The following is a 27,344-nucleotide window of genomic DNA, read 5'->3' on the forward strand; positions in this document are numbered from 1 at the left end:
CTAGTTTGTATTACATTTTTAAAAATGATGATTCCATTCAGGAGAAGGATATAGACTTAATGAAACAGTCAAGCCTCCAACTAGAATGTGAAGAAGCAGGACTGATTGCATGTCTTGTTATACACACCTTGAACAAGCCTCCAGATAAAATAATAAGATTCTTAATTTGAATAAAAATTATAAGCAAAGTAGGAGAAGTTCAGAAGATCACTGATATATTAGTCTGTCAATCGCGTAATCAAAACCTAACCAATGTCACCAGTCTTTGAAAGTCTTGTTGTTCACTTTTAAGAACAGTAACATCTCGAAGTGTATGTCAGTCATTTTCATACGTCTGGCAGAGTAAATCAGACCTCCTTGGCTGAAAAGTCTTTCCACTGATGCAGAAGAGGGCAGTGTCACGTTATAGCGTCTTTTAAAAATAAAAATAAGAATCCTTACAACAGTGTGTATAAAAATCAGCACTTTATCTACTTACTTATAAATTTGTTGGATAATTGGATAGTCACACAGTTTATCCAAGCTGTCACACAAATTGAGGTAGTTGTCGACCTCATCATCACATCGCTTATTTCTTCGTTTTTTGGTGATTGACGCAAAAAAATTCTTCTTTCGTCGCTTTATTGGGCTTGGGCCAGATAGAGAAGATGAAGAACAGTCACTGCTTTCATCTGATCTGTAAATTAATTTCAAGTGGATTAATTAGTAGGTTTTATGTTTTAAATACTAGATATACTTACGAAGAAGCCTCTTGTGCGATGCCCTTAAGACGATTATATTCACAAGTTAGCAAACTTTTTGCACGTTCAATATCTTCATCTTTTTCTAGCCACGAGAGCTTAAACATGGGATTCGTTATCGTTGCTAGTCGAAGTTCGTTGTCAGTGAACATTTTGTCGAACCTAATGAAATACACAAACGTTCTGAATACGACACAACAATCGTTATTATAAGAACAATAAACTTACCGAAAATGAATCGCATCCAATAGACTATTGACTAAAGCCTGGCAAAGAGTAATAGAAGTGTCATCCGTAAAAGACATCAACTTCTTTCTCAACACAGTAAGAGTTGGTAATAAATACCCCATTCCAACATGTTTGTCAGCCTGTAATATATCCAAGGAATCGCACATAGGTTTCATTACGACAACGTACTCTTTTAAAAATTGTTCTTCATTTGGTGTTATGAAATCAAGCTTTAGTTCTTCAAAAGCTTCTTCAATGCACGGTTTTTCTTCTTCAATAATCGAACAAAACAGCTTACAGCATTGTACTCGGAATTCCAACGCGTTTCGTTTCGAACAACGAAGAGTTTACCTAAGTGCCGCACTATAATGTCAGAATTCAAAGAACTGGAATTTTGCTTATTCCATATCTTCTGAAGTTTCTCGAAAACAGTTGATCTTAATTGTTCGAATAGGTAGTCTTGGATTTTTTGGACATCGGTTTTTGAAACTAAACTGAGTAGGTGGCAAGCACACCGTCTGTGCACAGGTAGTGTCAAATTTTCGTTTCTCAATAGTGTGTCTCCTGAATGGTCATTCAATATCTCTCCGATTTCAAAATAAACCATCTCTTCATCTCAGAATCGTCATAGTAATCTTGATTGTCCTCTTCTTCATAATTCGGAAGCGTAGATGAAGCACCCTTTTCACGAAAACATTTCAGGAAGTTGGAACCGTTGTCTGTCGTTGACCCACGCAATTTATCCGTTATTTGGTATTCTTCATGAATTGATTCGATCAGTTTTGCCAAAACGTCATGCGTGTGGCGTCCTTTTATGCGACGGCATGCAAGTGTAAGGAACGGTCAGCCGCGTTCCTTACATCCCTTTCTCCTTTCCCACGCTTACAACCCTTTTCCCCTCTTCCACCGATAGGTCATCTACCGATGGCTCCGGCCTCCAATCTCCCTTCTACCTGGCCTTCAAACGTGTGAATTCTCCACATAGGTGTTACATTTACACACAAAATATTAATTCCCTTTGCGACACCTGACCCTAAGTGACCTTGCTCCTTCGTATAAATGTTGCCCTTTTCCCCGATTGTCAGTCAGTCTTCAGTCAGTCTTCAGTCAGTCTTCAGTCAGTCTTGAGTCAGTCTTGTATCAGTCTTGTGTCAGTCTTGTGTCAGTCTCTTTTGCAGTCTTCTGCAGTCTTCATCAGTAAGTCTCTTTAAATCGGACTCGTCTTGTTAACTGTTATCTCGGTCTTTGCCAAAAACTCTGTGCAACAATAAACTCACCATCATCACACACAACTATTCCAAATATTCAATATTAAAAGTGAGGAAAACTATTTTCATTCCCCGTCCTTACACAAGGCAGGCACTCTGTCGTTTCACGCTGGCCTTGTCAAACCAATGAATGGTTTCGCCTAAGTACGATCTTCTACTGCACGTCCACGCATCTATGGTAGTGGCAGCATCACTACAATTAAGTAATACTTGTTTGAGTTGCTGTTGTCTGCTAGCTATTTCTTTTTTAAGTAAAATGGTGTAGAACGTTCGTCCATATATCTTTAAATGAGGAGCTGCTTTAGACATAAGTAACTTGAATCCTTCATTTTCAACTTCATGAAGAGGTATTCCATCCATGATGAGGAAATGCTAAGAATAAAGAAATAAGTTCTAAATATCGAGAACAAAATTTTGAACTGCTAATTATTTTTACCAATACGTATTTATCAAAGTCTGATTGTCTGAGAATATGCAGACTAGTTGGAGCACGATCCACAGTTGAAATTTTGTTTTTACCAGTCATCTTGACAACAGCCAAATTCCACTTCTCTTTTAGTCCAAGTTCATTGTTGGGATCATGGGCCTAGTGAAACAACAACAATATAGTATTTGCAATTCCTATAACATTAGTACCAATTGCTTACCAGAAAATGACGCTTTCCATTGCACCTTGAATCATTCTTGACTACGAGATACTTTGGTGTCCCATCTTTTTTCGTCTTTAGCTTACAGCCTTTGAAGAGGCATTTATACAAACCAGCTTTTTTGTCTTTCGAATCACCCATATATTCAAAAAACTCTGATGGAAGTTGTACTTTACTGCTGTCACTGTCAGAAATACTACAAACAGAAAATGTTAGCAGTGGGAAATATTTCCAAATAGCTTCCAAATATCTGTGCAGTACATGTTAAACGTGGCTTGCACTTTTTACTTACCTCACATTTCCACTTGCAGTTTCAACTTGGGCTGCATTTTCAGTTTCACTATCGTTTTCAGGAAGCTCCTGGTCAAACGTTTCATCTGCCATTGTTCAGTCACGACTAGTTTGCTACAACTACAAGTCAAAGTACAATGATTTCCTGTGGAATGCGCTTGGTGGCGCTGACAAGTTTAAGCGGGAAGATGAGCGTGCGCCGCTCATTATTTTTTGAGCTGTGCGCCGCACAACTCATTTTTTGAGTTGTGCGCCGCTTAAAAATTTAAGCGTGAGCGTGTGCGCGCTTAAAAATCAAGCGCGCTCGTGGCAACTCTGGCCGTATTATAATCATGACGCAAATTCTCCAACCAAGTGTCGTCGGTGACACCCAATTTTGCACAATAACGATGATGGTAATACATACATTGCTCATAATGATCGTTGGCCTTCGTGATGAGATCGTTTGAGTAGATGGAAGGACCTGTCTCGTGAATCACCGTCTTGACTTTATTCACGTTGCGGGTGAAATTTCTTCGATGATGGGAACGTTTGCTGATCAAGGTTGCAGGATCGAGACGACTTGTCGAATCCGAGGCGAACGAACGAGTCGGCGAAAGGCCTCGAATAACAGCATCAGGAGCGGCAACGATCAAATCAGCATCACGAAGCTCATCTTGAGTAGCCATGATGAATTCAAGAGAGTGGACACGATGCTCGGAATGAAAAAAGAAAGGCTTGGAGAACCACTTAATCACTGGCACGTAAAGAAAGCTTTTGCTCAAAATCCGGGAACTCTGACCGTTACCCCTCCTGGGCTGGCGGTTGATTCAGCGTTGGGATGTAAAGAGACAAAGGCACAAAAGAAATATCCAGTGACGAAAATGAACGACGAATACCCAATGACGAGAACGAATGGCGAAAAACGAATAGCGAGAATGAATGTCGAAAAACGAATGTTGCGTTAAAGTTACCAGGGTCGAATCTTCCCGGGTTTCGGCACCAAAAATGTTGTAAACTAACCGTAAGATAACGATCGTTCGAAAAGGGATGCGAAACAACGATCAAAACCGAACGGGCAGGGCGCAAGAACTTGTATTAAACTTTAAGACGCAGGCGAAATAAAAATAAATGAGGTGACAAAAAATGGCGACCATACGCTACCGTTGCAAAAACGTGACTGCCTCGTTAATAAACGTCATCCGATCGCTTACGCAAAAACAAAGGAAACGAGATGCGCGAATTAGAGAAACAATAGATGAAAAAAAGGGGGGGTAATTAAAGGCGCGCGCGAAGCCCGGCCGAGTTGCCATGGCAACTCGGTAACACTACTCATATGCCACCTGGTGGCAACCGAAGAGTAACTTCTAGGTCTTATGGCGGGATTGGTATACACGTTCCAGTCACGATCCGTGAGTGCAACCGTTTCCGTTTCTCTTGTAGCATTTTTTGCATGTCAAAATTTGTTTAGCATAATTGAGATTCTTAATAATAAGTAACACAGCAAGTTACGAATAAAGTTCATTTTTTATTATTGTCAATCTAGTTCACCGTGTTTGCGAAATTTAGCATTAAAGCTAAACTGACGCCATAATGAGCTGTAGCCTTTTTGGATCATCTATGAGACAGTATAAAAGACTTGATGAAGCAAGTTTCGTATGGTAAGTATGGTAGGTAAGTATTCGCTTAGTCGGGTTGGTACAGTGGTTCGAGTGATATCAGCTTGCAGCTATCACTTGTGACTCCAAATCACGAACCAAGCACACGGTCATTCCTCCAATAATGTGACCGTACTTAGTGCTCGTTGCATTCGAATCCGTTCGAATCAACGTCCTGACTTTTTCTTTCAGGCACGGGCATGACCTAGGTGATAGTTCCCAAGGCGATTGAGGTTGGGTTTAATAGTCTTTTGATTTTGATCACAACATTTAGTGTGCACCAAAAATTGGCGACATAGTCTTCAAAGATTCCACGCTGAAAAGGAATAAAGATTCTGACGATGACTTGCTGTAAAAGCCCATCATGAATTTGAAGAAATGGATACCAAATGATTGCAAAGGTCGCCACTGTGGCAGCGCCAATCTGGACCAAATTCTTTAGTTGGGAGGGAAGTGAGGAACCTTTAGGTTGACAGGAAGCCAGCAAATAGAAGAAGATAGGTATTGCATGATACAACTCCATCTGCTTAAAGTTTAAGGCAGCTGAAAAGGCAATTGCTGCTAACACATTCTTTCCCTGAGAAACAAAAATGATTGCCCACAAGGTCAACCCCAACGAAACACAATTGTACTGAAAATGACCATAATCTATAAGGGTAAGTCCAGGGTGTGAGTACAAAGCAAAGAAAACCCATTTGTACTTATTACTCATCTTCAAGCTTCTAATGTAAAAATAAAGTGCACTGACAAAGAAAAGACAATCAGACACAAGGACGGACATCCTCATGAAATGTTGGTTGTCAAAGTTTTCAAATCCCCACGACACATGGAGTTTAACATAGTCTTGGTTGATTTTCTTAGCCACCAATCCAGTTAGGTAGCTTTGATATGCTGTGAGAGGAGGGTAATCCAGTCCCCAGTACAATAAATTAGTGTCTGTTGTATTTCTATACCTGATGAGCTGGATATCCTATGAATAATATCAGCCAACCTATCTCGACATCAAACCTACCAATCCTGTATGGGTAAGTTAACCGTAACTTCCATCCAATGTCTTTGAGCTTCATAATCTCCAAATTTTGGAGGTTGATTTTTGCCAGAATATGGGAAAACTGAGACACCCAGTTTAATGATGATTCTAGTCAAAGCAATCACTTCTAACTTGTAAGGGACCTCTATAGTGAATCCTTACTACGCTATGACTACTATGGCAAAAATCACTAAAACTAAATAACTCAACGAAAAAAAAAAAACCTTACGCAATGCACGGCGTTCAACGTGGACTGTAGTTTTGTTCGCAAGTTCTCTGTAAAAGTTGCCATTGGATACACGATTGTATACAACTTCCGCTGTGAAACTGACGCCCTCACTTGTCAAAGCCTTTCCCCTTTCTTCCACAACTCCACAGGTCTGTGGTTAAGAAATTGGTACCATCTGTCAGTTAGAAATGAAACTAAACGTGTAAACGACTCACAGGTTGACGATAAATTATCATATTTACTGAATAGTAATTCATCGATAAATATCGATATTCGAAAATTGTCAACTACATGCGTTTGCAAGGTACCTGAAGGGCTCTTTTTCGTTTTTATTTAAATTTAAATTTGTTTTTGAACAACTTTAACTCGTTGTTTTCAACAGCTCAAGATGTCTTCTAACTGCTCTAAGTCAAAATCAAAATACATTGGAATTGATCGTCTCTGCCAGCTTCGAAATTTTTTCTGGAAAATAGAGTTTAGATTACTTTAGTGGCGTGCGTTCATTACTGGTTTAACAATGGTGATTCACCGTGATTTAGGTTTTCCATTTACTGAATGGTAAAGCAAAGTTGCGTGTCTTCAAAGATAGCAAGTAACAAGTTCAATTGGTCTTCCTCTGTGAGCGTTCCGGTTAGGGTAGCTATTCTCAAATTCAATGCGCTGTTTATCCGCTCAAGCCAAATTATAAGCGGGATTTTCGATTAACCCTTTCATGAGTTAAGGTTACAGTTGATATGTTGTTATGTGTGAATAAGAGCGCCAAGGCTAAGTGGTGGATAAAAAGCTGTCGGATGAGTCCTATTTAAACAAAACATTTTGTGCCAAAGAACAAAGGGAACATTAAGAGAGGAGAAAAAAAACAAAAACAAAGAAAAAGGAATTGAGAGAAAGGGAGTATCTCTTCGACGTCCTCAATCTGATTATTTCCGTTATCTGATCAAAAAAGAAAATAACACTTCACTTCACTTACACTACTTATCTACATGAATTTGTATTTCCGATATGCATGTGACGTGCAATGTCCCACTACGTGAATGCTAGCCATTACGACAGGCCGAATGCCGGTTGCAGGGCTCCGTAATAGCGTAGTCAGAGGTAGTGGAACTTCACTAAAGCGTAGCATAGGACGCACCAGAGGAAAACTCCACTCATTGGGAACCGTGACGGTCTCGTGAGATGTGAACGGCGGACCCACACCTGTACGACGAGAGCACCACGAGAGTACCACGTATCCTGCGGCTGCCATGCCAGCCGGTAGGATAATGGTATAGTTTTATAATTATATTAACAAATTTGCAAACGAAACAGTGAACTTTATTCTTTAACTTTATCTTTCTTTATCTGTAAAGAAACAAAGATGATATGTTTGAATGTTAAGTTATAAAACGACTTTGCTTATGAGCATGCAAGTTGAGTTTACATGGCATCGATAGCCGTGCGGCCGATATTGACACTATTACTCAAGGTCAGCTCCGTCGGCAAATCCGTCTTCAAAACATTTGAAACGTACCAGATTTGATTGTTTTAAATAAAACGAATCCAGCATAACGTGCCATGACTACATTCTACACTTGATTACTGACCACTCACTTGTGTATAGATTGCAACTTTCGCGCCGAGAAAAGAAGTTTCAAGATGAGATTGGGAAGAAAGGGAGTTTCCTAATGGGAAGGTAGCCAATACTCCATTAGTGTTATTTTTTTGAAGTAGTTGGAAGTAATTGTGTCCGTTTCAGTTTCCGAACTGTTTAAGCTCCAACCAAGACTGAATAGAGAGGTAAGACCTTCCCGAACGGGTTCATATACTATATGGCTCCCATTTGAGTCTGTTCGGCAGCTCTTGTGCACCTGCCTTTACTTCAATTTTCAACAGTTTGAAGGAAAAAAGTGAATATGTACTTTAATGACTAGACGCGATGTTAAGATCGGAATTGCGGGATTAACTGTATAGATGCCAGAATTAAGTAATGACGATCCTAGATTGGCTTTAACTTTTTCCCCTCGAAACTGGAATAATATCTAGCTGATGGATGAACTCTTTAATGCCAATATCGGCCGCAAGGTGATATGGAAGAATCTTGCATATCATTAACGATGTTGATGCGTGATGCCACACCCAAATTCGTGAGTGCTAGATAATAATTAGAAATTTAAATTGCTTAATTCATTTTATTTGTTTTATAAAAACGTTTAATGTTATTCGTCCCTATTTTCCCAATATTGTTCATTTATGAAATTGTGTAAAAGTTTCACAGAATTTAAATGAAAGCTATTTTTACGACGAAAAATGCACGCTTGCGTTATCAACGCTGTTTGGTGATCCGATTCACAGTATATAATGGTTACGTGCATTTCTAAATGTAGCGGCACTTGAAAAGACTGGGTATGGTGGCACCCTCCCAATGTGGGATTGCTAGTAACCAGGAGTCTGTAAGCAATTACAACTCGAAATGTCAAGCGTTGGTATGGGACTGGCCGACCATTCCTATGCAAGACTGAATAGAGAGGTAAGAGCTATCAGTTGATGTTACGATGGGGATCATATAGTACAGCAATATGATCCGGGCCAACACCCTGACAGTTCTGGAGGATACTAGCATTTCAGTCAAGTGCTTAGCGCAACCTTTTTTTCGATTTTCTCAATAACTAAAATCCAAACTGGCATGCTAAATCTTTAACATCTATAGTCCGCATATTTGAGCATTTCCTTCAAATAGAAATTTCAGGTTCAAACTAGGAAATAGCCATTAGCGGTGGAAATGCAAACTGAAAAAACTGCGGCTCCGCTTTGATATTCAATTACAAACGGGAAGGATAAGTGGATTCATCCACTTCAATTCATCATCCATGCTCAACTATACAATGCCAATGCCGTGGGCGTTGCACTTCATTTTAACGTCCTCGGCGCTCCGATGTTTGCCTAATCAAGCATGTATCCGAATGGAGCCCAAATAATAGGTGTACGGAAATTGTACAGGCTATACTCTCAGAGAACTCACGTGCAAATTTTTACGTGAAAAATCATGATACAATTGCAATGATTAGGCAATGACGATCGTATTTGATCACAAAAATGTTGGAAAATTATTCCGTTATACTAAACCTTGTCAACTAATGACACATGTAACCAATGTGGGAGTTCTAAGTCGCACAGTTGAAAACTAGAGAAAAAAATGATAAATACTTTCAAAACTGAGCTGTCATTGCTGTGCTCTCGGTCTACCTATTTAGATAGGTTACTCATCACCAGCGTAATACCGGAAGCTACTGACGCGAGACACGCAGTAGTTTTTCGTTAGGAAATAGCAATTCAAATGATGTTCACTGTTTACTTTTCGAATTATTGGCCGTTGTTCTTTATAATTAAACATTTGTGGGCCTGGCATCTGTACAACACAAACGCGATTCCTCCCCATAATAACACAGTATAAATGAGTAGATCAAGCACATAATAACTGAGGAGTGCACGCTGTGGTTGGTCCAGCGAAAAAATTGAACTTTGCTATAAGTTAACGAAAGACTGGAGAAAAGGGATAAACTACTGTATAAGATATGGGATGTTCGATGTTCTTTCGTTCCCATTGCCGGGCGGTTGACCACTTCATGGTGACATGGAAAGACGTAACGGACGGTGGTCGGTCAAGTTCGAGCTAGATAGGTGGAGCTAAAAAGTATGCCAAACAAGCACAGCCGGCAATTCTTCATTATTTATTTATTTTTATTTCTTCCAAAAATTAAGTTTTCGTTCAACTAGTCGGTAGGCCAATCACCATGTAATCCAAATTGGCTGTTCCGGTTATTTTTTAGGATTGTTGCTTTATGATTGGGCGTTACTGGGCGTGACTTTCACGAAGATGTCTAAGGAATGAAATAAACATTGATAGATAAGACGAGGGGAATTAAAAAATAAAGATGGTAAGGCGGTTGTTGAGGTATAAAATGCCTCTGTATGGGTGCAATAAACCCCCAACGTCAATTGGTGCGTGAAGTTGACACCATTTTTAACACGACTGGTAACTGATGAAATGGTTTGCGCTGAAAAGCTTCCGTCAACTTTTCATGTAGTCAAAATTTTTACAATTATTCCAGCCATAGCTGTATTATCCTACAAATTATCGATCAAAGACACCCGACAGAAAATTGGATAGGAAATACTTTAACCAAATCATTGTTAGATATCATGCAGGATGATTTGTGTTGTAGTTGTCATTCTTTGACCCTCATGATTATTATATTGTTTCTGATGTTCTCTTTCACCAAAAAGTTTTCCAGTGTATATTTTATTTCAAAGATTTCCTCTACCAAAGACATCGTACCATATTGCTAACTATCGTTACATTTCATTAAATTTAACTCAAGTAAACACAACAGTTTACTTTTCCAAAACTTGAAACGATGAAAAATCCTTTATCACTTCCCTATAATAGCATCACATGTACATCATCCTTTCGCCTCTATAATATCAATATCACATTATCCACACGACATTCAGCGTCTTATTTCAGCTTAAGAAAAAACTGGAATTTAGATCTTTCGCACTAGAATCTGAAATTCTTCGTGTGGCGTAATAACAACAGAAAAAGAGAAAAAAAAAAAAAACCGAATCCCTTGCACTATGAAACATGTGTACTGTACTCCTGCGAATATGACGTACATAATACGACATACTGACTGCAGTAACCAACCAGCTAGTCATTTTCACTTCCATCCAATCACCAATGTAACGAACCGAACGACAGCCATCAAAAGATTTCATAGAAATATGCTACTCATATGCCACCTGGTGGCAACCAAACAGTAACTTCTAGGTCTTATGGCGGGATTGGTATACACGTTCCAGTCACGATCCGTGAGTGCAACCATTTCCGTTTCTCTTGTAGCATTTTTTGCGTGTCAAAATTTGTTTAGCATAATTGAGATTCTTAATAATAAGTAACACAACAAGTTACGAATAAAGTTCATTTTTTATTATTGTCAATCTAGTTCACCGTGTTTGCGAAATTTAGCATTAAAGCTAAACTGACGCCATAATGAGCTGTAGCCTTTTTGGATCATCTATGAGACAGTATAAAAGACTTGATGAAGCAAGTTTCGTATGGTAAGTATGGTAGGTAAGTATTCGCTTAGTCGGGTTGGTACAGTGGTTCGAGTGATATCAGCTTGCAGCTATCACTTGTGACTCCAAATCACGAACCAAGCACACGGTCATTCCTCCAATAATGTGACCGTACTTAGTGCTCGTTGCATTCGAATCCGTTCGAATCAACGTCCTGACTTTTCTTTCAGGCACGGAGATGACCTAGGTGATAGTTCCCGAGGCGATTGAGGTTGGGTTTAATAGTCTTTTGATTTTGATCACAACATTTAGTGTGCACCAAAAATTGGCGACATAGTCTTCAAAGATTCCACGCTGAAAAGGAATAAAGATTCTGACGATGACTTGCTGTAAAAGCCCATCATGAATTTGAAGAAATGGATACCAAATGATTGCAAAGGTCGCCACTGTGGCAGCGCCAATCTGGACCAAATTCTTTAGTTGGGAGGGAAGTGAGGAACCTTTAGGTTGACAGGAAGCCAGCAAATAGAAGAAGATAGGTATTGCATGATACAACTCCATCTGCTTAAAGTTTAAGGCAGCTGAAAAGGCAATTGCTGCTAACACATTCTTTCCCTGAGAAACAAAAATGATTGCCCACAAGGTCAACCCCAACGAAACACAATTGTACTGAAAATGACCATAATCTATAAGGGTAAGTCCAGGGTGTGAGTACAAAGCAAAGAAAACCCATTTGTACTTATTACTCATCTTCAAGCTTCTAATGTAAAAATAAAGTGCACTGACAAAGAAAAGACAATCAGACACAAGGACGGACATCCTCATGAAATGTTGGTTGTCAAAGTTTTCAAATCCCCACGACACATGGAGTTTAACATAGTCTTGGTTGATTTTCTTAGCCACCAATCCAGTTAGGTAGCTTTGATATGCTGTGAGAGGAGGGTAATCCAGTCCCCAGTACAATAAATTAGTGTCTGTTGTATTTCTATACCTGATGAGCTGGATATCCTATGAATAATATCAGCCAACCTATCTCGACATCAAACCTACCAATCCTGTATGGGTAAGTTAACCGTAATTTCCATCCAATGTCTTTGAGCTTCATAATCTCCAAATTTTGGAGGTTGATTTTTGCCAGAATATGGGAAAACTGAGACACCCAGTTTAATGATGATTCTAGTCAAAGCAATCACTTCTAACTTGTAAGGGACCTCTATAGTGAATCCTTACTACGCTATGACTACTATGGCAAAAATCACTAAAACTAAATAACTCAACGAAAAAAAAAAACCTTACGCAATGCACGGCGTTCAACGTGGACTGTAGTTTTGTTCGCAAGTTCTCTGTAAAAGTTGCCATTGGATACACGATTGTATACAACTTCCGCTGTGAAACTGACGCCCTCACTTGTCAAAGCCTTTCCCCTTTCTTCCACAACTCCACAGGTCTGTGGTTAAGAAATTGGTACCATCTGTCAGTTAGAAATGAAACTAAACGTGTAAACGACTCACAGGTTGACGATAAATTATCATATTTACTGAATAGTAATTCATCGATAAATATCGATATTCGAAAATTGTCAACTACATGCGTTTGCAAGGTACCTGAAGGGCTCTTTTTCGTTTTTATTTAAATTTAAATTTGTTTTTGAACAACTTTAACTCGTTGTTTTCAACAGCTCAAGATGTCTTCTAACTGCTCTAAGTCAAAATCAAAATACATTGGAATTGATCGTCTCTGCCAGCTTCGAAATTTTTTTCTGGAAAATAGAGTTTAGATTACTTTAGTGGCGTGCGTTCATTACTGGTTTAACAATGGTGATTCACCGTGATTTAGGTTTTCCATTTACTGAATGGTAAAGCAAAGTTGCGTGTCTTCAAAGATAGCAAGTAACAAGTTCAATTGGTCTTCCTCTGTGAGCGTTCCGGTTAGGGTAGCTATTCTCAAATTCAATGCGCTGTTTATCCGCTCAAGCCAAATTATAAGCGGGATTTTCGATTAACCCTTTCATGAGTTAAGGTTACAGTTGATATGTTGTTATGTGTGAATAAGAGCGCCAAGGCTAAGTGGTGGATAAAAAGCTGTCGGATGAGTCCTATTTAAACAAAACATTTTGTGCCAAAGAACAAAGGGAACATTAAGAGAGGAGAAAAAAAACAAAAACAAAGAAAAAGGAATTGAGAGAAAGGGAGTATCTCTTCGACGTCCTCAATCTGATTATTTCCGTTATCTGATCAAAAAAGAAAATAACACTTCACTTCACTTACACTACTTATCTACATGAATTTGTATTTCCGATATGCATGTGACGTGCAATGTCCCACTACGTGAATGCTAGCCATTACGACAGGCCGAATGCCGGTTGCAGGGCTCCGTAATAGCGTAGTCAGAGGTAGTGGAACTTCACTAAAGCGTAGCATAGGACGCACCAGAGGAAAACTCCACTCATTGGGAACCGTGACGGTCTCGTGAGATGTGAACGGCGGACCCACACCTGTACGACGAGAGCACCACGAGAGTACCACGTATCCTGCGGCTGCCATGCCAGCCGGTAGGATAATGGTATAGTTTTATAATTATATTAACAAATTTGCAAACGAAACAGTGAACTTTATTCTTTAACTTTATCTTTCTTTATCTGTAAAGAAACAAAGATGATATGTTTGAATGTTAAGTTATAAAACGACTTTGCTTATGAGCATGCAAGTTGAGTTTACATGGCATCGATAGCCGTGCGGCCGATATTGACACTATTACTCAAGGTCAGCTCCGTCGGCAAATCCGTCTTCAAAACATTTGAAACGTACCAGATTTGATTGTTTTAAATAAAACGAATCCAGCATAACGTGCCATGACTACATTCTACACTTGATTACTGACCACTCACTTGTGTATAGATTGCAACTTTCGCGCCGAGAAAAGAAGTTTCAAGATGAGATTGGGAAGAAAGGGAGTTTCCTAATGGGAAGGTAGCCAATACTCCATTAGTGTTATTTTTTTGAAGTAGTTGGAAGTAATTGTGTCCGTTTCAGTTTCCGAACTGTTTAAGCTCCAACCAAGACTGAATAGAGAGGTAAGACCTTCCCGAACGGGTTCATATACTATATGGCTCCCATTTGAGTCTGTTCGGCAGCTCTTGTGCACCTGCCTTTACTTCAATTTTCAACAGTTTGAAGGAAAAAAGTGAATATGTACTTTAATGACTAGACGCGATGTTAAGATCGGAATTGCGGGATTAACTGTATAGATGCCAGAATTAAGTAATGACGATCCTAGATTGGCTTTAACTTTTTCCCCTCGAAACTGGAATAATATCTAGCTGATGGATGAACTCTTTAATGCCAATATCGGCCGCAAGGTGATATGGAAGAATCTTGCATATCATTAACGATGTTGATGCGTGATGCCACACCCAAATTCGTGAGTGCTAGATAATAATTAGAAATTTAAATTGCTTAATTCATTTTATTTGTTTTATAAAAACGTTTAATGTTATTCGTCCCTATTTTCCCAATATTGTTCATTTATGAAATTGTGTAAAAGTTTCACAGAATTTAAATGAAAGCTATTTTTACGACGAAAAATGCACGCTTGCGTTATCAACGCTGTTTGGTGATCCGATTCACAGTATATAAAGGTTACGTGCATTTCTAAATGTAGCGGCACTTGAAAAGACTGGGTATGGTGGCACCCTCCCAATGTGGGATTGCTAGTAACCAGGAGTCTGTAAGCAATTACAACTCGAAATGTCAAGCGTTGGTATGGGACTGGCCGACCATTCCTATGCAAGACTGAATAGAGAGGTAAGAGCTATCAGCTGATGTTACGATGGGGATCATATAGTACAGCAATATGATCCGGGCCAACACCCTGACAGTTCTGGAGGATACTAGCATTTCAGTCAAGTGCTTAGCGCAACCTTTTTTTCGATTTTCTCAATAACTAAAATCCAAACTGGCAAGCTAAATCTTTAACATCTATAGTCCGCATATTTGAGCATTTCCTTCAAATAGAAATTTCAGGTTCAAACTAGGAAATAGCCATTAGCGGTGGAAATGCAAACTGAAAAAACTGCGGCTCCGCTTTGATATTCAATTACAAACGGGAAGGATAAGTGGATTCATCCACTTCAATTCATCATCCATGCTCAACTATACAATGCCAATGCCGTGGGCGTTGCACTTCATTTTAACGTCCTCGGCGCTCCGATGTTTGCCTAATCAAGCATGTATCCGAATGGAGCCCAAATAATAGGTGTACGGAAATTGTACAGGCTATACTCTCAGAGAACTCACGTGCAAATTTTTACGTGAAAAATCATGATACAATTGCAATGATCAGGCAATGACGATCGTATTTGATCACAAAAATGTTGGAAAATTATTCCGTTATACTAAACCTTGTCAACTAATGACACATGTAACCAATGTGGGAGTTCTAAGTCGCACAGTTGAAAACTAGAGAAAAAAATGATAAATACTTTCAAAACTGAGCTGTCATTGCTGTGCTCTCGGTCTACCTATTTAGATAGGTTACTCATCACCAGCGTAATACCGGAAGCTACTGACGCGAGACACGCAGTAGTTTTTCGTTAGGAAATAGCAATTCAAATGATGTTCACTGTTTACTTTTCGAATTATTGGCCGTTGTTCTTTATAATTAAACATTTGTGGGCCTGGCATCTGTACAACACAAACGCGATTCCTCCCCATAATAACACAGTATAAATGAGTAGATCAAGCACATAATAACTGAGGAGTGCCCGCTGTGGTTGGTCCAGCGAAAAAATTGAACTTTGCTATAAGTTAACGAAAGACTGGAGAAAAGGGATAAACTACTGTATAAGATATGGGATGTTCGATGTTCTTTCATTCCCATTGCCGGGCGGTTGACCACTTCATGGTGACATGGAAAGACGTAACGGACGGTGGTCGGTCAAGTTCGAGCTAGATAGGTGGAGCTAAAAAGTATGCCAAACAAGCACAGCCGGCAATTCTTCATTATTTATTTATTTTTATTTCTTCCAAAAATTAAGTTTTCGTTCAACTAGTCGGTAGGCCAATCACCATGTAATCCAAATTGGCTGTTCCGGTTATTTTTAGGGTTGTTGCTTTATGATTGGGCGTTACTGGGCGTGACTTTCACGAAGATGTCTAAGGAATGAAATAAACATTGATAGATAAGACGAGGGGAATTAAAAAATAAAGATGGTAAGGCGGTTGTTGAGGTATAAAATGCCTCTGTATGGGTGCAATAAACCCCCAACGTCAATTGGTGCGTGAAGTTGACACCATTTTTAACACGACTGGTAACTGATGAAATGGTTTGCGCTGAAAAGCTTCCGTCAACTTTTCATGTAGTCAAAATTTTTACAATTATTCCAGCCATAGCTGTATTATCCTACAAATTATCGATCAAAGACACCCGACAGAAAATTGGATAGGAAATACTTTAACCAAATCATTGTTAGATATCATGCAGGATGATTTGTGTTGTAGTTGTCATTCTTTGACCCTCATGATTATTATATTGTTTCTGATGTTCTCTTTCACCAAAAAGTTTTCCTGTGTATATTTTATTTCAAAGATTTCCTCTACCAAAGACATCGTACCATATTGCTAACTATCGTTACATTTCATTAAATTTAACTCAAGTAAACACAACAGTTTACTTTTCCAAAACTTGAAACGATGAAAAATCCTTTATCACTTCCCTATAATAGCATCACATGTACATCATCCTTTCGCCTCTATAATATCAATATCACATTATCCACACGACATTCAGCGTCTTATTTCAGCTTAAGAAAAAACTGGAATTTAGATCTTTCGCACTAGAATCTGAAATTCTTCGTGTGGCGTAATAACAACAGAAAAAGAGAAAAAAAAAAAAAAACCGAATCCCTTGCACTATGAAACATGTGTACTGTACTCCTGCGAATATGACGTACATAATACGACATACTGACTGCAGTAACCAACCAGCTAGTCATTTTCACTTCCATCCAATCACCAATGTAACGAACCGAACGACAGCCATCAAAAGATTTCATAGAAATATGCTACTCATATGCCACCTGGTGGCAACCGAAGAGTAACTTCTAGGTCTTATGGCGGGATTGGTATACACGTTCCAGTCACTATCCGTGAGTGCAACCGTTTCCGTTTCTCTTGTAGCATTTTTTGCGTGTCAAAATTTGTTTAGCATAATTGAGATTCTTAATAATAAGTAACACAACAAGTTACGAATAAAGTTCATTTTTTATTATTGTCAATCTAGTTCACCGTGTTTGCGAAATTTAGCATTAAAGCTAAACTGACGCCATAATGAGCTGTAGCCTTTTTGGATCATCTATGAGACAGTATAAAAGACTTGATGAAGCAAGTTTCGTATGGTAAGTATGGTAGGTAAGTATTCGCTTAGTCGGGTTGGTACAGTGGTTCGAGTGATATCAGCTTGCAGCTATCACTTGTGACTCCAAATCACGAACCAAGCACACGGTCATTCCTCCAATAATGTGACCGTACTTAGTGCTCGTTGCATTCGAATCCGTTCGAATCAACGTCTTGACTTTTTCTTTCAGGCACGGGCATGACCTAGGTGATAGTTCCCGAGGCGATTGAGGTTGGGTTTAATAGTCTTTTGATTTTGATCACAACATTTAGTGTGCACCAAAAATTGGCGACATAGTCTTCAAAGATTCCACGCTGAAAAGGAATAAAGATTCTGACGATGACTTGCTGTAAAAGCCCATCATGAATTTGAAGAAATGGATACCAAATGATTGCAAAGGTCGCCACTGTGGCAGCGCCAATCTGGACCAAATTCTTTAGTTGGGAGGGAAGTGAGGAACCTTTAGGTTGACAGGAAGCCAGCAAATAGAAGAAGATAGGTATTGCATGATACAACTCCATCTGCTTAAAGTTTAAGGCAGCTGAAAAGGCAATTGCTGCTAACACATTCTTTCCCTGAGAAACAAAAATGATTGCCCACAAGGTCAACCCCAACGAAACACAATTGTACTGAAAATGACCATAATCTATAAGGGTAAGTCCAGGGTGTGAGTACAAAGCAAAGAAAACCCATTTGTACTTATTACTCATCTTCAAGCTTCTAATGTAAAAATAAAGTGCACTGACAAAGAAAAGACAATCAGACACAAGGACGGACATCCTCATGAAATGTTGGTGGTCAAAGTTTTCAAATCCCCGGGACACATGGAGTTTAACATAGTCTTGGTTGATTTTCTTAGCCACCAATCCAGTTAGGTAGCTTTGATATGCTGTGAGAGGAGGGTAATCCGGTCCCCAGTACAATAAATTAGTGTCTGTTGTATTTCTATACCTGATGAGCTGGATATCCTATGAATAATATCAGCCAACCTATCTCGACATCAAACCTACCAATCCTGTATGGGTAAGTTAACCGTAATTTCCATCCAATGTCTTTGAGCTTCATAATCTCCAAATTTTGGAGGTTGATTTTTGCCAGAATATGGGAAAACTGAGACACCCAGTTTAATGATGATTCTAGTCAAAGCAATCACTTCTAACTTGTAAGGGACCTATATAGTGAATCCTTACTACGCTATGACTACTATGGCAAAAATCACTAAAACTAAATAACTCAACGAAAAAAAAAAAACCTTACGCAATGCACGGCGTTCAACGTGGACTGTTGTTTTGTTCGCAAGTTCTCTGTAAAAGATGCCATTGGATACACGATTGTATACAACTTCCGCTGTGAAACTGACGCCCTCACTTGTCAAAGCCTTTCCCCTTTCTTCCACAACTCCACAGGTCTGTGGTTAAGAAATTGGTACCATCTGTCAGTTAGAAATGAAACTAAACGTGTAAACGACTCACAGGTTGACGATAAATTATCATATTTACTGAATAGTAATTCATCGATAAATATCGATATTCGAAAATTGTCAACTACATGCGTTTGCAAGGTACCTGAAGGGCTCTTTTTCGTTTTTATTTAAATTTAAATTTGTTTTTGAACAACTTTAACTCGTTGTTTTGAACAGCTCAAGATGTCTTCTAACTGCTCTAAGTCTAAATCAAAATACATTGGAATTGATCGTCTCTGCCAGCTTCGAAATTTTTTCTGGAAAATAGAGTTTAGATTACTTTAGTGGCGTGCGTTCATTACTGGTTTAACAATGGTGATTCACCGTGATTTAGGTTTTCCATTTACTGAATGGTAAAGCAAAGTTGCGTGTCTTCAAAGATAGCAAGTAACAAGTTCAATTGGTCTTCCTCTGTGAGCGTTCCGGTTAGGGTAGCTATTCTCAAATTCAATGCGCTGTTTATCCGCTCAAGCCAAATTATAAGCGGGATTTTCGATTAACCCTTTCATGAGTTAAGGTTACAGTTGATATGTTGTTATGTGTGAATAAGAGCGCCAAGGCTAAGTGGTGGATAAAAAGCTGTCGGATGAGTCCTATTTAAACAAAACATTTTGTGCCAAAGAACAAAGGGAACATTAAGAGAGGAGAAAAAAAAACAAAAACAAAGAAAAAGGAATTGAGAGAAAGGGAGTATCTCTTCGACGTCCTCAATCTGATTATTTCCGTTATCTGATCAAAAAAAGAAAATAACACTTCACTTCACTTACACTACTTATCTACATGAATTTGTATTTCCGATATGCATGTGACGTGCAATGTCCCACTACGTGAATGCTAGCCATTACGACAGGCCGAATGCCGGTTGCAGGGCTCCGTAATAGCGTAGTCAGAGGTAGTGGAACTTCACTAAAGCGTAGCATAGGACGCACCAGAGGAAAACTCCACTCATTGGGAACCGTGACGGTCTCGTGAGATGTGAACGGCGGACCCACACCTGTACGACGAGAGCACCACGAGAGTACCACGTATCCTGCGGCTGCCATGCCAGCCGGTAGGATAATGGTATAGTTTTATAATTATATTAACAAATTTGCAAACGAAACAGTGAACTTTATTCTTTAACTTTATCTTTCTTTATCTGTAAAGAAACAAAGATGATATGTTTGAATGTTAAGTTATAAAACGACTTTGCTTATGAGCATGCAAGTTGAGTTTACATGGCATCGATAGCCGTGCGGCCGATATTGACACTATTACTCAAGGTCAGCTCCGTCGGCAAATCCGTCTTCAAAACATTTGAAACGTACCAGATTTGATTGTTTTAAATAAAACGAGTCCAGCATAACGTGCCATGACTACATTCTACACTTGATTACTGACCACTCACTTGTGTATAGATTGCAACTTTCGCGCCGAGAAAAGAAGTTTCAAGATGAGATTGGGAAGAAAGGGAGTTTCCTAATGGGAAGGTAGCCAATACTCCATTAGTGTTATTTTTTTGAAGTAGTTGGAAGTAATTGTGTCCGTTTCAGTTTCCGAACTGTTTAAGCTCCAACCAAGACTGAATAGAGAGGTAAGACCTTCCCGAACGGGTTCATATACTATATGGCTCCCATTTGAGTCTGTTCGGCAGCTCTTGTGCACCTGCCTTTACTTCAATTTTCAACAGTTTGAAGGAAAAAAGTGAATATGTACTTTAATGACTAGACGCGATGTTAAGATCGGAATTGCGGGATTAACTGTATAGATGCCAGAATTAAGTAATGACGATCCTAGATTGGCTTTAACTTTTTTCCCCTCGAAACTGGAATAATATCTAGCTGATGGATGAATTCTTTAATGCCAATATCGGCCGCAAGGTGATATGGAAGAATCTTGCATATCATTAACGATGTTGATGCGTGATGCCACACCCAAATTCGTGAGTGCTAGATAATAATTAGAAATTTAAATTGCTTAATTCATTTTATTTGTTTTATAAAAACGTTTAATGTTATTCGTCCCTATTTTCCCAATATTGTTCATTTATGAAATTGTTTAAAAGTTTCACAGAATTTAAATGAAAGCTATTTTTACGACGAAAAATGCACGCTTGCGTTATCAACGCTGTTTGCTGATCCGATTCACAGTATATAATGGTTTCGTGCATTTCTAAATGTAGCGGCACTTGAAATGACTGGGTATGGTGGCACCCTCCCAATGTGGGATTGCTAGTAACCAGGAGTCTGTAAGCAATTACAACTCGAAATGTCAAGCGTTGGTATGGGACTGGCCGACCATTCCTATGCAAGACTGAATAGAGAGGTAAGAGCTATCAGCTGATGTTACGATGGGGATCATATAGTACAGCAATATGATCCGGGCCAACACCCTGACAGTTCTGGAGGATACTAGCATGTCAGTCAAGTGCTTAGCGCAACCTTTTTTTCGATTTTCTCAATAACTAAAATCCAAACTGGCAAGCTAAATCTTTAACATCTATAGTCCGCATATTTGAGCATTTCCTTCAAATAGAAATTTCAGGTTCAAACTAGGAAATAGCCATTAGCGGTGGAAATGCAAACTGAAAAAAATTCGGCTCCGCTTTGATATTCAATTACAAACGGGAAGGATAAGTGGATTCATCCACTTCAATTCATCATCCATGCTCAACTATACAATGCCAATGCCGTGGGCGTTGCACTTCATTTTAACGTCCTCGGCGCTCCGATGTTTGCCTAATCAAGCATGTATCCGAATGGAGCCCAAATAATAGGTGTACGGAAATTGTACAGGCTATACTCTCAGAGAACTCACGTGCAAATTTTTACGTGAAAAATCATGATACAATTGCAATGATCAGGCAATGACGATCGTATTTGATCACAAAAATGTTGGAAAATTATTCCGTTCTACTAAACCTTGTCAAATAATGACACATGTAACCAATGTGGGAGTTCTAAGTCGCACAGCTGAAAACTAGAGAAAAAAATGATAAATACTTTCAAAACTGAGCTGTCATTGCTGTGCTCTCGGTCTACCCATTTAGATAGGTTACCCATCACCAGCGTAATACCGGAAGCTACTGACGCGAGACACGCAGTAGTTTTTTGTTAGGAAATAGCAATTCAAATGATGTTCACTGTTTACTTTTCGAATTATTGGCCGTTGTTCTTTATAATTAAACATTTGTGGGCCTGGCATCTGTACAACACAAACGCGATTCCTCCCCATAATAACACAGTATAAATGAGTAGATCAAGCACATAATAACTGAGGAGTGCACGCTGTGGTTGGTCTAGCGAAAAAATTGAACTTTGCTATAAGTTAACGAAAGACTGGAGAAAAGGGATAAACTACTGTATAAGATATGGGATGTTCGATGTTCATTCGTTCCCATTGCCGGGCGCTTGACCACTTCATGGTGACATAGAAAGACGTAACGGACGGTGGTCGGTCAAGTTCGAGCTAGATAGGTGGAGCTAAAAAGTATGCCAAACAAGCACAGCCGGCAATTCTTCATTATTTATTTATTTTTATTTCTTCCAAAAATTAAGTTTTCGTTCAACTAGTCGGTAGGCCAATCACCATGTAATCCAAATTGGCTGTTCCGGCTATTTTTAGGATTGTTGCTTTATGATTGGGCGTTACTGGGCGTGACTTTCACGAAGATGTCTAAGGAATGAAATAAACATTGATAGATAAGACGAGGGGAATTAAAAAATAAAGATGGTAAGGCGGTTGCTGAGGTATAAAATGCCTCTGTATGGGTGCAATAAACCCCCAACGTCAATTGGTGCGCGAAGTTGACACCATTTTTAACACGACTGGTAACTGATGAAATGGTTTGCGCTGAAAAGCTTCCTTCAACTTTTCCTGTAGTCAAAATTTTTATAATTATTCCAGCCATAGCTGTATTATCCTACAAATTATCGATCAAAGACATCCGACAGAAAATTGGATAGGAAATACTTTAACCAAATCATTGTTAGATATCATGCAGGATGATTTGTGTTGTAGTTATCATTCTTTGACCCTCATGATTATTATATTGTTTCTGATGTTCTCTTTCACCAAAAAGTTTTCCAGTGTATATTTTATTTCAAAGATTTCCTCTACCAAAGACATCGTACCATATTGCTAACTATCGTTACATTTCATTAAATTTAACTCAAGTAAACACAACAGTTTACTTTTCCAAAACTTGAAACGATGAAAAATCCTTTGTCACTTCCCTATAATAGCATCACATGTACATCATTCTTTCGCCTCTATATCAATATCACATTATCCACACGACATTCAGCGTCTTATTTCAGCTTAAGGTAAAAACTGGAATTTAGATTTTTCGCACTAGAATCTGAAATTCTTCGTGTGGCGTAATAACAACAGAAAAAGAGAAAAAAAAAAAAATCGAATCCCTTGCACTATGAAACATGTGTACTGTACTCCTGCGAATATGACGTACATAATACGACATACTGACTGCAGTAACCAACCAGCTAGTCATTTTCACTTCCATTCCATCCAATCACCAATGTAACGAACCGAACGACAGCCATCAAAAGATTTCATAGAAATATGCTACTCATATGCCACCTGGTGGCAACCGAAGAGTAACTTCTAGGTCTTATGGCGGGATTGGTATACACGTTCCAGTCACTATCCGTGAGTGCAACCGTTTCCGTTTCTCTTGTAGCATTTTTTGCGTGTCAAAATTTGTTTAACATAATTGAGATTCTTAATAATAAGTAACACAGCAAGTTACGAATAAAGTTCATTTTTTATTATTGTCAATCTAGTTCACCGTGTTTGCGAAATTTAGCATTAAAGCTAAACTGACGCCATAATGAGCTGTAGCCTTTTTGGATCATCTATGAGACAGTATAAAAGACTTGATGAAGCAAGTTTCGTATGGTAAGTATGGTAGGTAAGTATTCGCTTAGTCGGGTTGGTACAGTGGTTCGAGTGATATCAGCTTGCAGCTATCACTTGTGACTCCAAATCACGAACCAAGCACACGGTCATTCCTCCAATAATGTGACCGTACTTAGTGCTCGTTGCATTCGAATCCGTTCGAATCAACGTCCTGACTTTTTCTTTCAGGCACGGGCATGGCCTAGGTGATAGTTCCCGGCGGCGCTCAACCGTGATTAGTCTCAATATTTTTGAACGTCTTCTAAGACACTTTAAGTGTCAAGAAAAATTTAAAGCCTGGTGGTCTTAGTTTACGACCTATCATAAATTAACAAAAAAAAAAAAAAACAAAAGCAACATAAAAAAAATAAAAAATAAAAAACATTAAAAAAAACATTAAAAAATCTGTCCCTGCATTGTGGAGCGTTGGATACGAATGGTGCAGGTCAGGCGGACAATCAATTTCGAAAGTCTCTGTTACGAAGCAAACTAGCTACGGAATAATTCCAAAAGTATATATACACAGACACAACAAGCAACACCTAACCATAATATTTGTTTCTCTGCACTTGTAAATACTTAACATTATGTATGGGGACGAAAATGGCCTGATTGAGCCTTTTATCGGCTTATAATATTACGACAACAAACATAGGCTACGTGATCCTTGCTACGTAGCCGGAATGTTTACCGTGTGATACAGCCACGAAATTTTCAAGGGATTTAAATCTGGAATTAGCATCCTAGCCACTTACTACAACATGTTTTCTAGCTTAAATTCACAAAACATAAAAAAAAAAAATACTATAACGCCAAAAATTTGCGTTTTATAACGGCTACTGCCCAAGTTAAATTCGTTTTTTATTGCTGTGGACATATTTTTTTAAAACCTCACCTCGTGACTCGACTCATCTAATTAAGTATTTAATAATTTATAGGTGACAGCTATGTCTAGCAAACAAGATAACACAATATGTGGTCATGTGTTTAGGTTTCTTTAGATAACTCGACAACGAGATCAACATAAATTTAACTGAAACTGGATCGGCTGGTGTAATAGCGAACCAGTCACGAAGACAAAAAGATTCGGTGCTTAGGATTTGTGCAGCTTCCACCATGAGATTCTTAATCATTTTATGTGTTGTATCTTTTGAAATCGTCTTTGGAGAAGTAAACTCTCAGCTTCTTTATTCGAACGGATCGGACTATGAGTAAATTCGTTTAACATGTATTTTCTTACACATACGGGACATACCGACTTTGCTTCCAGTTGAGCCATTTGATCCAAATAGTGATGCCGCTCGACTATAGACGATGCAATGAGTGGTTTGGGAACTGACGAAGACAAAATTATTAGTGTCCTTTGCTATCAAACCGCATCGCAAAGGGACGTGATCACGACTACTTACAACAACCAATATGGCGTACGTTAACTAGATTGTCATATTTAGGGTAAAAACGCAAATTCGGACACGGAGCACTTTCATTCTAATTCCGGACAAAAAAATGCGACCTTTTTTTTTTATTAATATCCGTCTAATAGGGTGTTTATTGGGAAATCTAATAGACAAAATTCATACTAAATGGGTGGATGCGTTATTCGGCCAAAGGGCATTTTATGAAACGCAACAATAAACGGAAAAACGCTAATTAAAATCCGTGCGTTTTGCTTGCGGCCAAAGAACCCAGACAGTGCACTTTCTGCTAGCTGATACCTAGACGGCTAAACAAATATTAAAGGTAAGACTGAACAAATTCTGTTACTAATTACACCTAAATGTAGACCAGGAAAAGCTCTATAAATTATATAGGGGAGAGTGGGGGCAATTGATACACTTTTTTGTTTTTTGTATTTCTTGAAAAAAAACTGAAAAATTTAATATAAAAATTATATAGAATTGTAGCCTATTATCTCAGCTACTAAACGATATTTTTTTTATGAGAAAAGATTAATTTTAATAGAAGTAAATTGTAAAAAACTGAGGTCGCTTGAGTGTTTCAATTGCCATGGTAGCAGGGCAATTGAAACGGTGTGTCGACGTAATTGCAACGTGGGTTTTCCCATAAGGAAGCTTCTTCATACCCACATAAAATGAAAATCACGATATCTCAGCAGCCACAACTGCTAGTGTGATCAAATTTTACCATTAGGTACAATGCAATTTACAGATTTTTAAAATATGCTTAAAGTAGATCGTAATTTAGTTTAAAATATTTAAATAATTAAATTTAAAAAAAAACATTAAGTAACATGCTTTTTTAATAAATCCCAAACAGCGAATACAAGTATTATAGTTGTGTTAACATGATGATTTACATTTGTTTAAATGAATTACGTCAAATACTTGCAAAAAGAATGCAACCACTCGCAGACAGGGAATATAAACAAAGTGTTTCAATTGCCCTGCAATAGGGTCATCGTTACATTTAATTATTTAAAATTACTTAAGAATGCAGGGGAAAATTAAATGACATTAAGTTGTAGAAAAATGAATTGCAAATCATCTGAAACTAATTTTATTAATAAAGCGTAGCGTTTTAGGGGTTAAAACAAAAAAATTTAAAACGCAAATTTAACAGACGGAGAACAAAAAACAGTTTTTTCGAGATATCTTAAAAAGTTTTGAATACAAAAACTCGTAAATTTTTCTAAACTTGTAAACCCCCTCATTCTATTGACCCTAATTTTTTCAAGAAAATTCCTCTTATACGGCGAGAGAAACAATTTTTGTTTCAATTGCCCTGTGTCTCAATTGCCCCCACTCTCCTCTATAAGTCTGTCCAGTTTAGTGGTCATTTAGTCGGAATGGGAGCAATATAAACAAACACCCAACTTTGCTAATTTCAGACAGCCGATGCTAATGTCGGACAGTGATTTTTGTCCAAAAAAAAATAAAAAAATTTATTGTTTATGTTTTTACATCAATCGACGCAGAATTTTAAAAGCAGTCGATTTATGTATGATGTTTTCGTGTTATTTTTCACCATTTGACGGAATTCATGAAAAATGCATTAGGGACTTAGAATCTAGTCCGGCTTTATCCAAGAAAGTTTTTTTTTACATTTTTTTGAAAATTAGCATTGAAGTTCAACGCCAATACGGTTTATTTAATTTTAAAGATATCGAAAAAAATTGACTATGCCTCACTCTTCTTAAAACGAGAAATATTTCGGGAAACATTGCCCCTTATTCGGACACACCTTTTTAAAATTAGATTTAACCAAAACGCAAGAAATTTTTCCACTTTTTTCAGTCCTTAATTCCAGCGTGATACGCATTTAATTTTGAATTGTCCAATTGTTGTAAAAATGTAAAAAGTGTTTTTAAATTGCTCTTGTTGTATCCCTATCTCATTGCGTGTAAAACGGTGTTGCTAATTCCGGACACTTTTTTTTTAAACCAACCCATAGCTGGAAATTTTTTAATATTATTATCAGAATTAGCTCTGTGGGTGAATTCTTGGCTAG

General features: G+C 38.3%; 5 protein-coding genes across 5 annotated transcripts; all 5 read right to left on the reverse strand.

Moving 5' to 3' along the window:
- Positions 1-198: 198 nt before the first annotated feature.
- Positions 199-1,952, reverse strand: LOC123471167. Its single transcript, XM_045172128.1, has 4 exons — positions 969-1,952; positions 741-902; positions 479-676; positions 199-412 (listed from the first exon to the last, which is right to left on the reverse strand). Exons 1-4 carry the CDS (start codon positions 1,142-1,144, stop codon positions 256-258), a joined length of 693 nt encoding a protein of 230 aa, XP_045028063.1. The 5' UTR covers positions 1,145-1,952; the 3' UTR covers positions 199-255.
- Positions 1,953-2,219: 267 nt separating this feature from the next.
- Positions 2,220-3,336, reverse strand: LOC123471161. The gene is made up of 4 exons (XM_045172124.1): positions 3,176-3,336; positions 2,884-3,079; positions 2,673-2,822; positions 2,220-2,608 (listed from the first exon to the last, which is right to left on the reverse strand). The coding sequence occupies exons 1-4, from the start codon at positions 3,265-3,267 to the stop codon at positions 2,315-2,317; spliced, it is 732 nt and encodes a 243-aa protein (XP_045028059.1). The 5' UTR covers positions 3,268-3,336; the 3' UTR covers positions 2,220-2,314.
- Positions 3,337-4,215: 879 nt separating this feature from the next.
- Positions 4,216-6,306, reverse strand: LOC123471299 (dolichyl pyrophosphate Man9GlcNAc2 alpha-1,3-glucosyltransferase-like). The gene is made up of 4 exons (XM_045172499.1): positions 6,286-6,306; positions 6,071-6,221; positions 5,824-5,998; positions 4,216-5,764 (listed from the first exon to the last, which is right to left on the reverse strand). Exons 1-4 carry the CDS (start codon positions 6,304-6,306, stop codon positions 5,017-5,019), a joined length of 1,095 nt encoding a protein of 364 aa, XP_045028434.1. The 3' UTR covers positions 4,216-5,016.
- Positions 6,307-11,021: 4,715 nt separating this feature from the next.
- LOC116935921 (dolichyl pyrophosphate Man9GlcNAc2 alpha-1,3-glucosyltransferase) lies at positions 11,022-12,657 on the reverse strand. The gene is made up of 4 exons (XM_045172543.1): positions 12,637-12,657; positions 12,422-12,572; positions 12,176-12,338; positions 11,022-12,116 (listed from the first exon to the last, which is right to left on the reverse strand). The coding sequence occupies exons 1-4, from the start codon at positions 12,655-12,657 to the stop codon at positions 11,369-11,371; spliced, it is 1,083 nt and encodes a 360-aa protein (XP_045028478.1). The 3' UTR covers positions 11,022-11,368.
- A 5,038-nt stretch (positions 12,658-17,695) lies between these two features.
- On the reverse strand, positions 17,696-18,838 carry LOC123471323 (dolichyl pyrophosphate Man9GlcNAc2 alpha-1,3-glucosyltransferase-like). Its single transcript, XM_045172562.1, has 4 exons — positions 18,776-18,838; positions 18,529-18,689; positions 17,903-18,469; positions 17,696-17,832 (listed from the first exon to the last, which is right to left on the reverse strand). Exons 1-4 carry the CDS (start codon positions 18,836-18,838, stop codon positions 17,787-17,789), a joined length of 837 nt encoding a protein of 278 aa, XP_045028497.1. The 3' UTR covers positions 17,696-17,786.
- Positions 18,839-27,344: the final 8,506 nt, after the last annotated feature.

The sequence above is a fragment of the Daphnia magna genome, linkage group LG1, assembly GCF_020631705.1.
Source record: "Daphnia magna isolate NIES linkage group LG1, ASM2063170v1.1, whole genome shotgun sequence".
Lineage (NCBI taxonomy): Eukaryota > Metazoa > Arthropoda > Branchiopoda > Diplostraca > Daphniidae > Daphnia > Daphnia magna.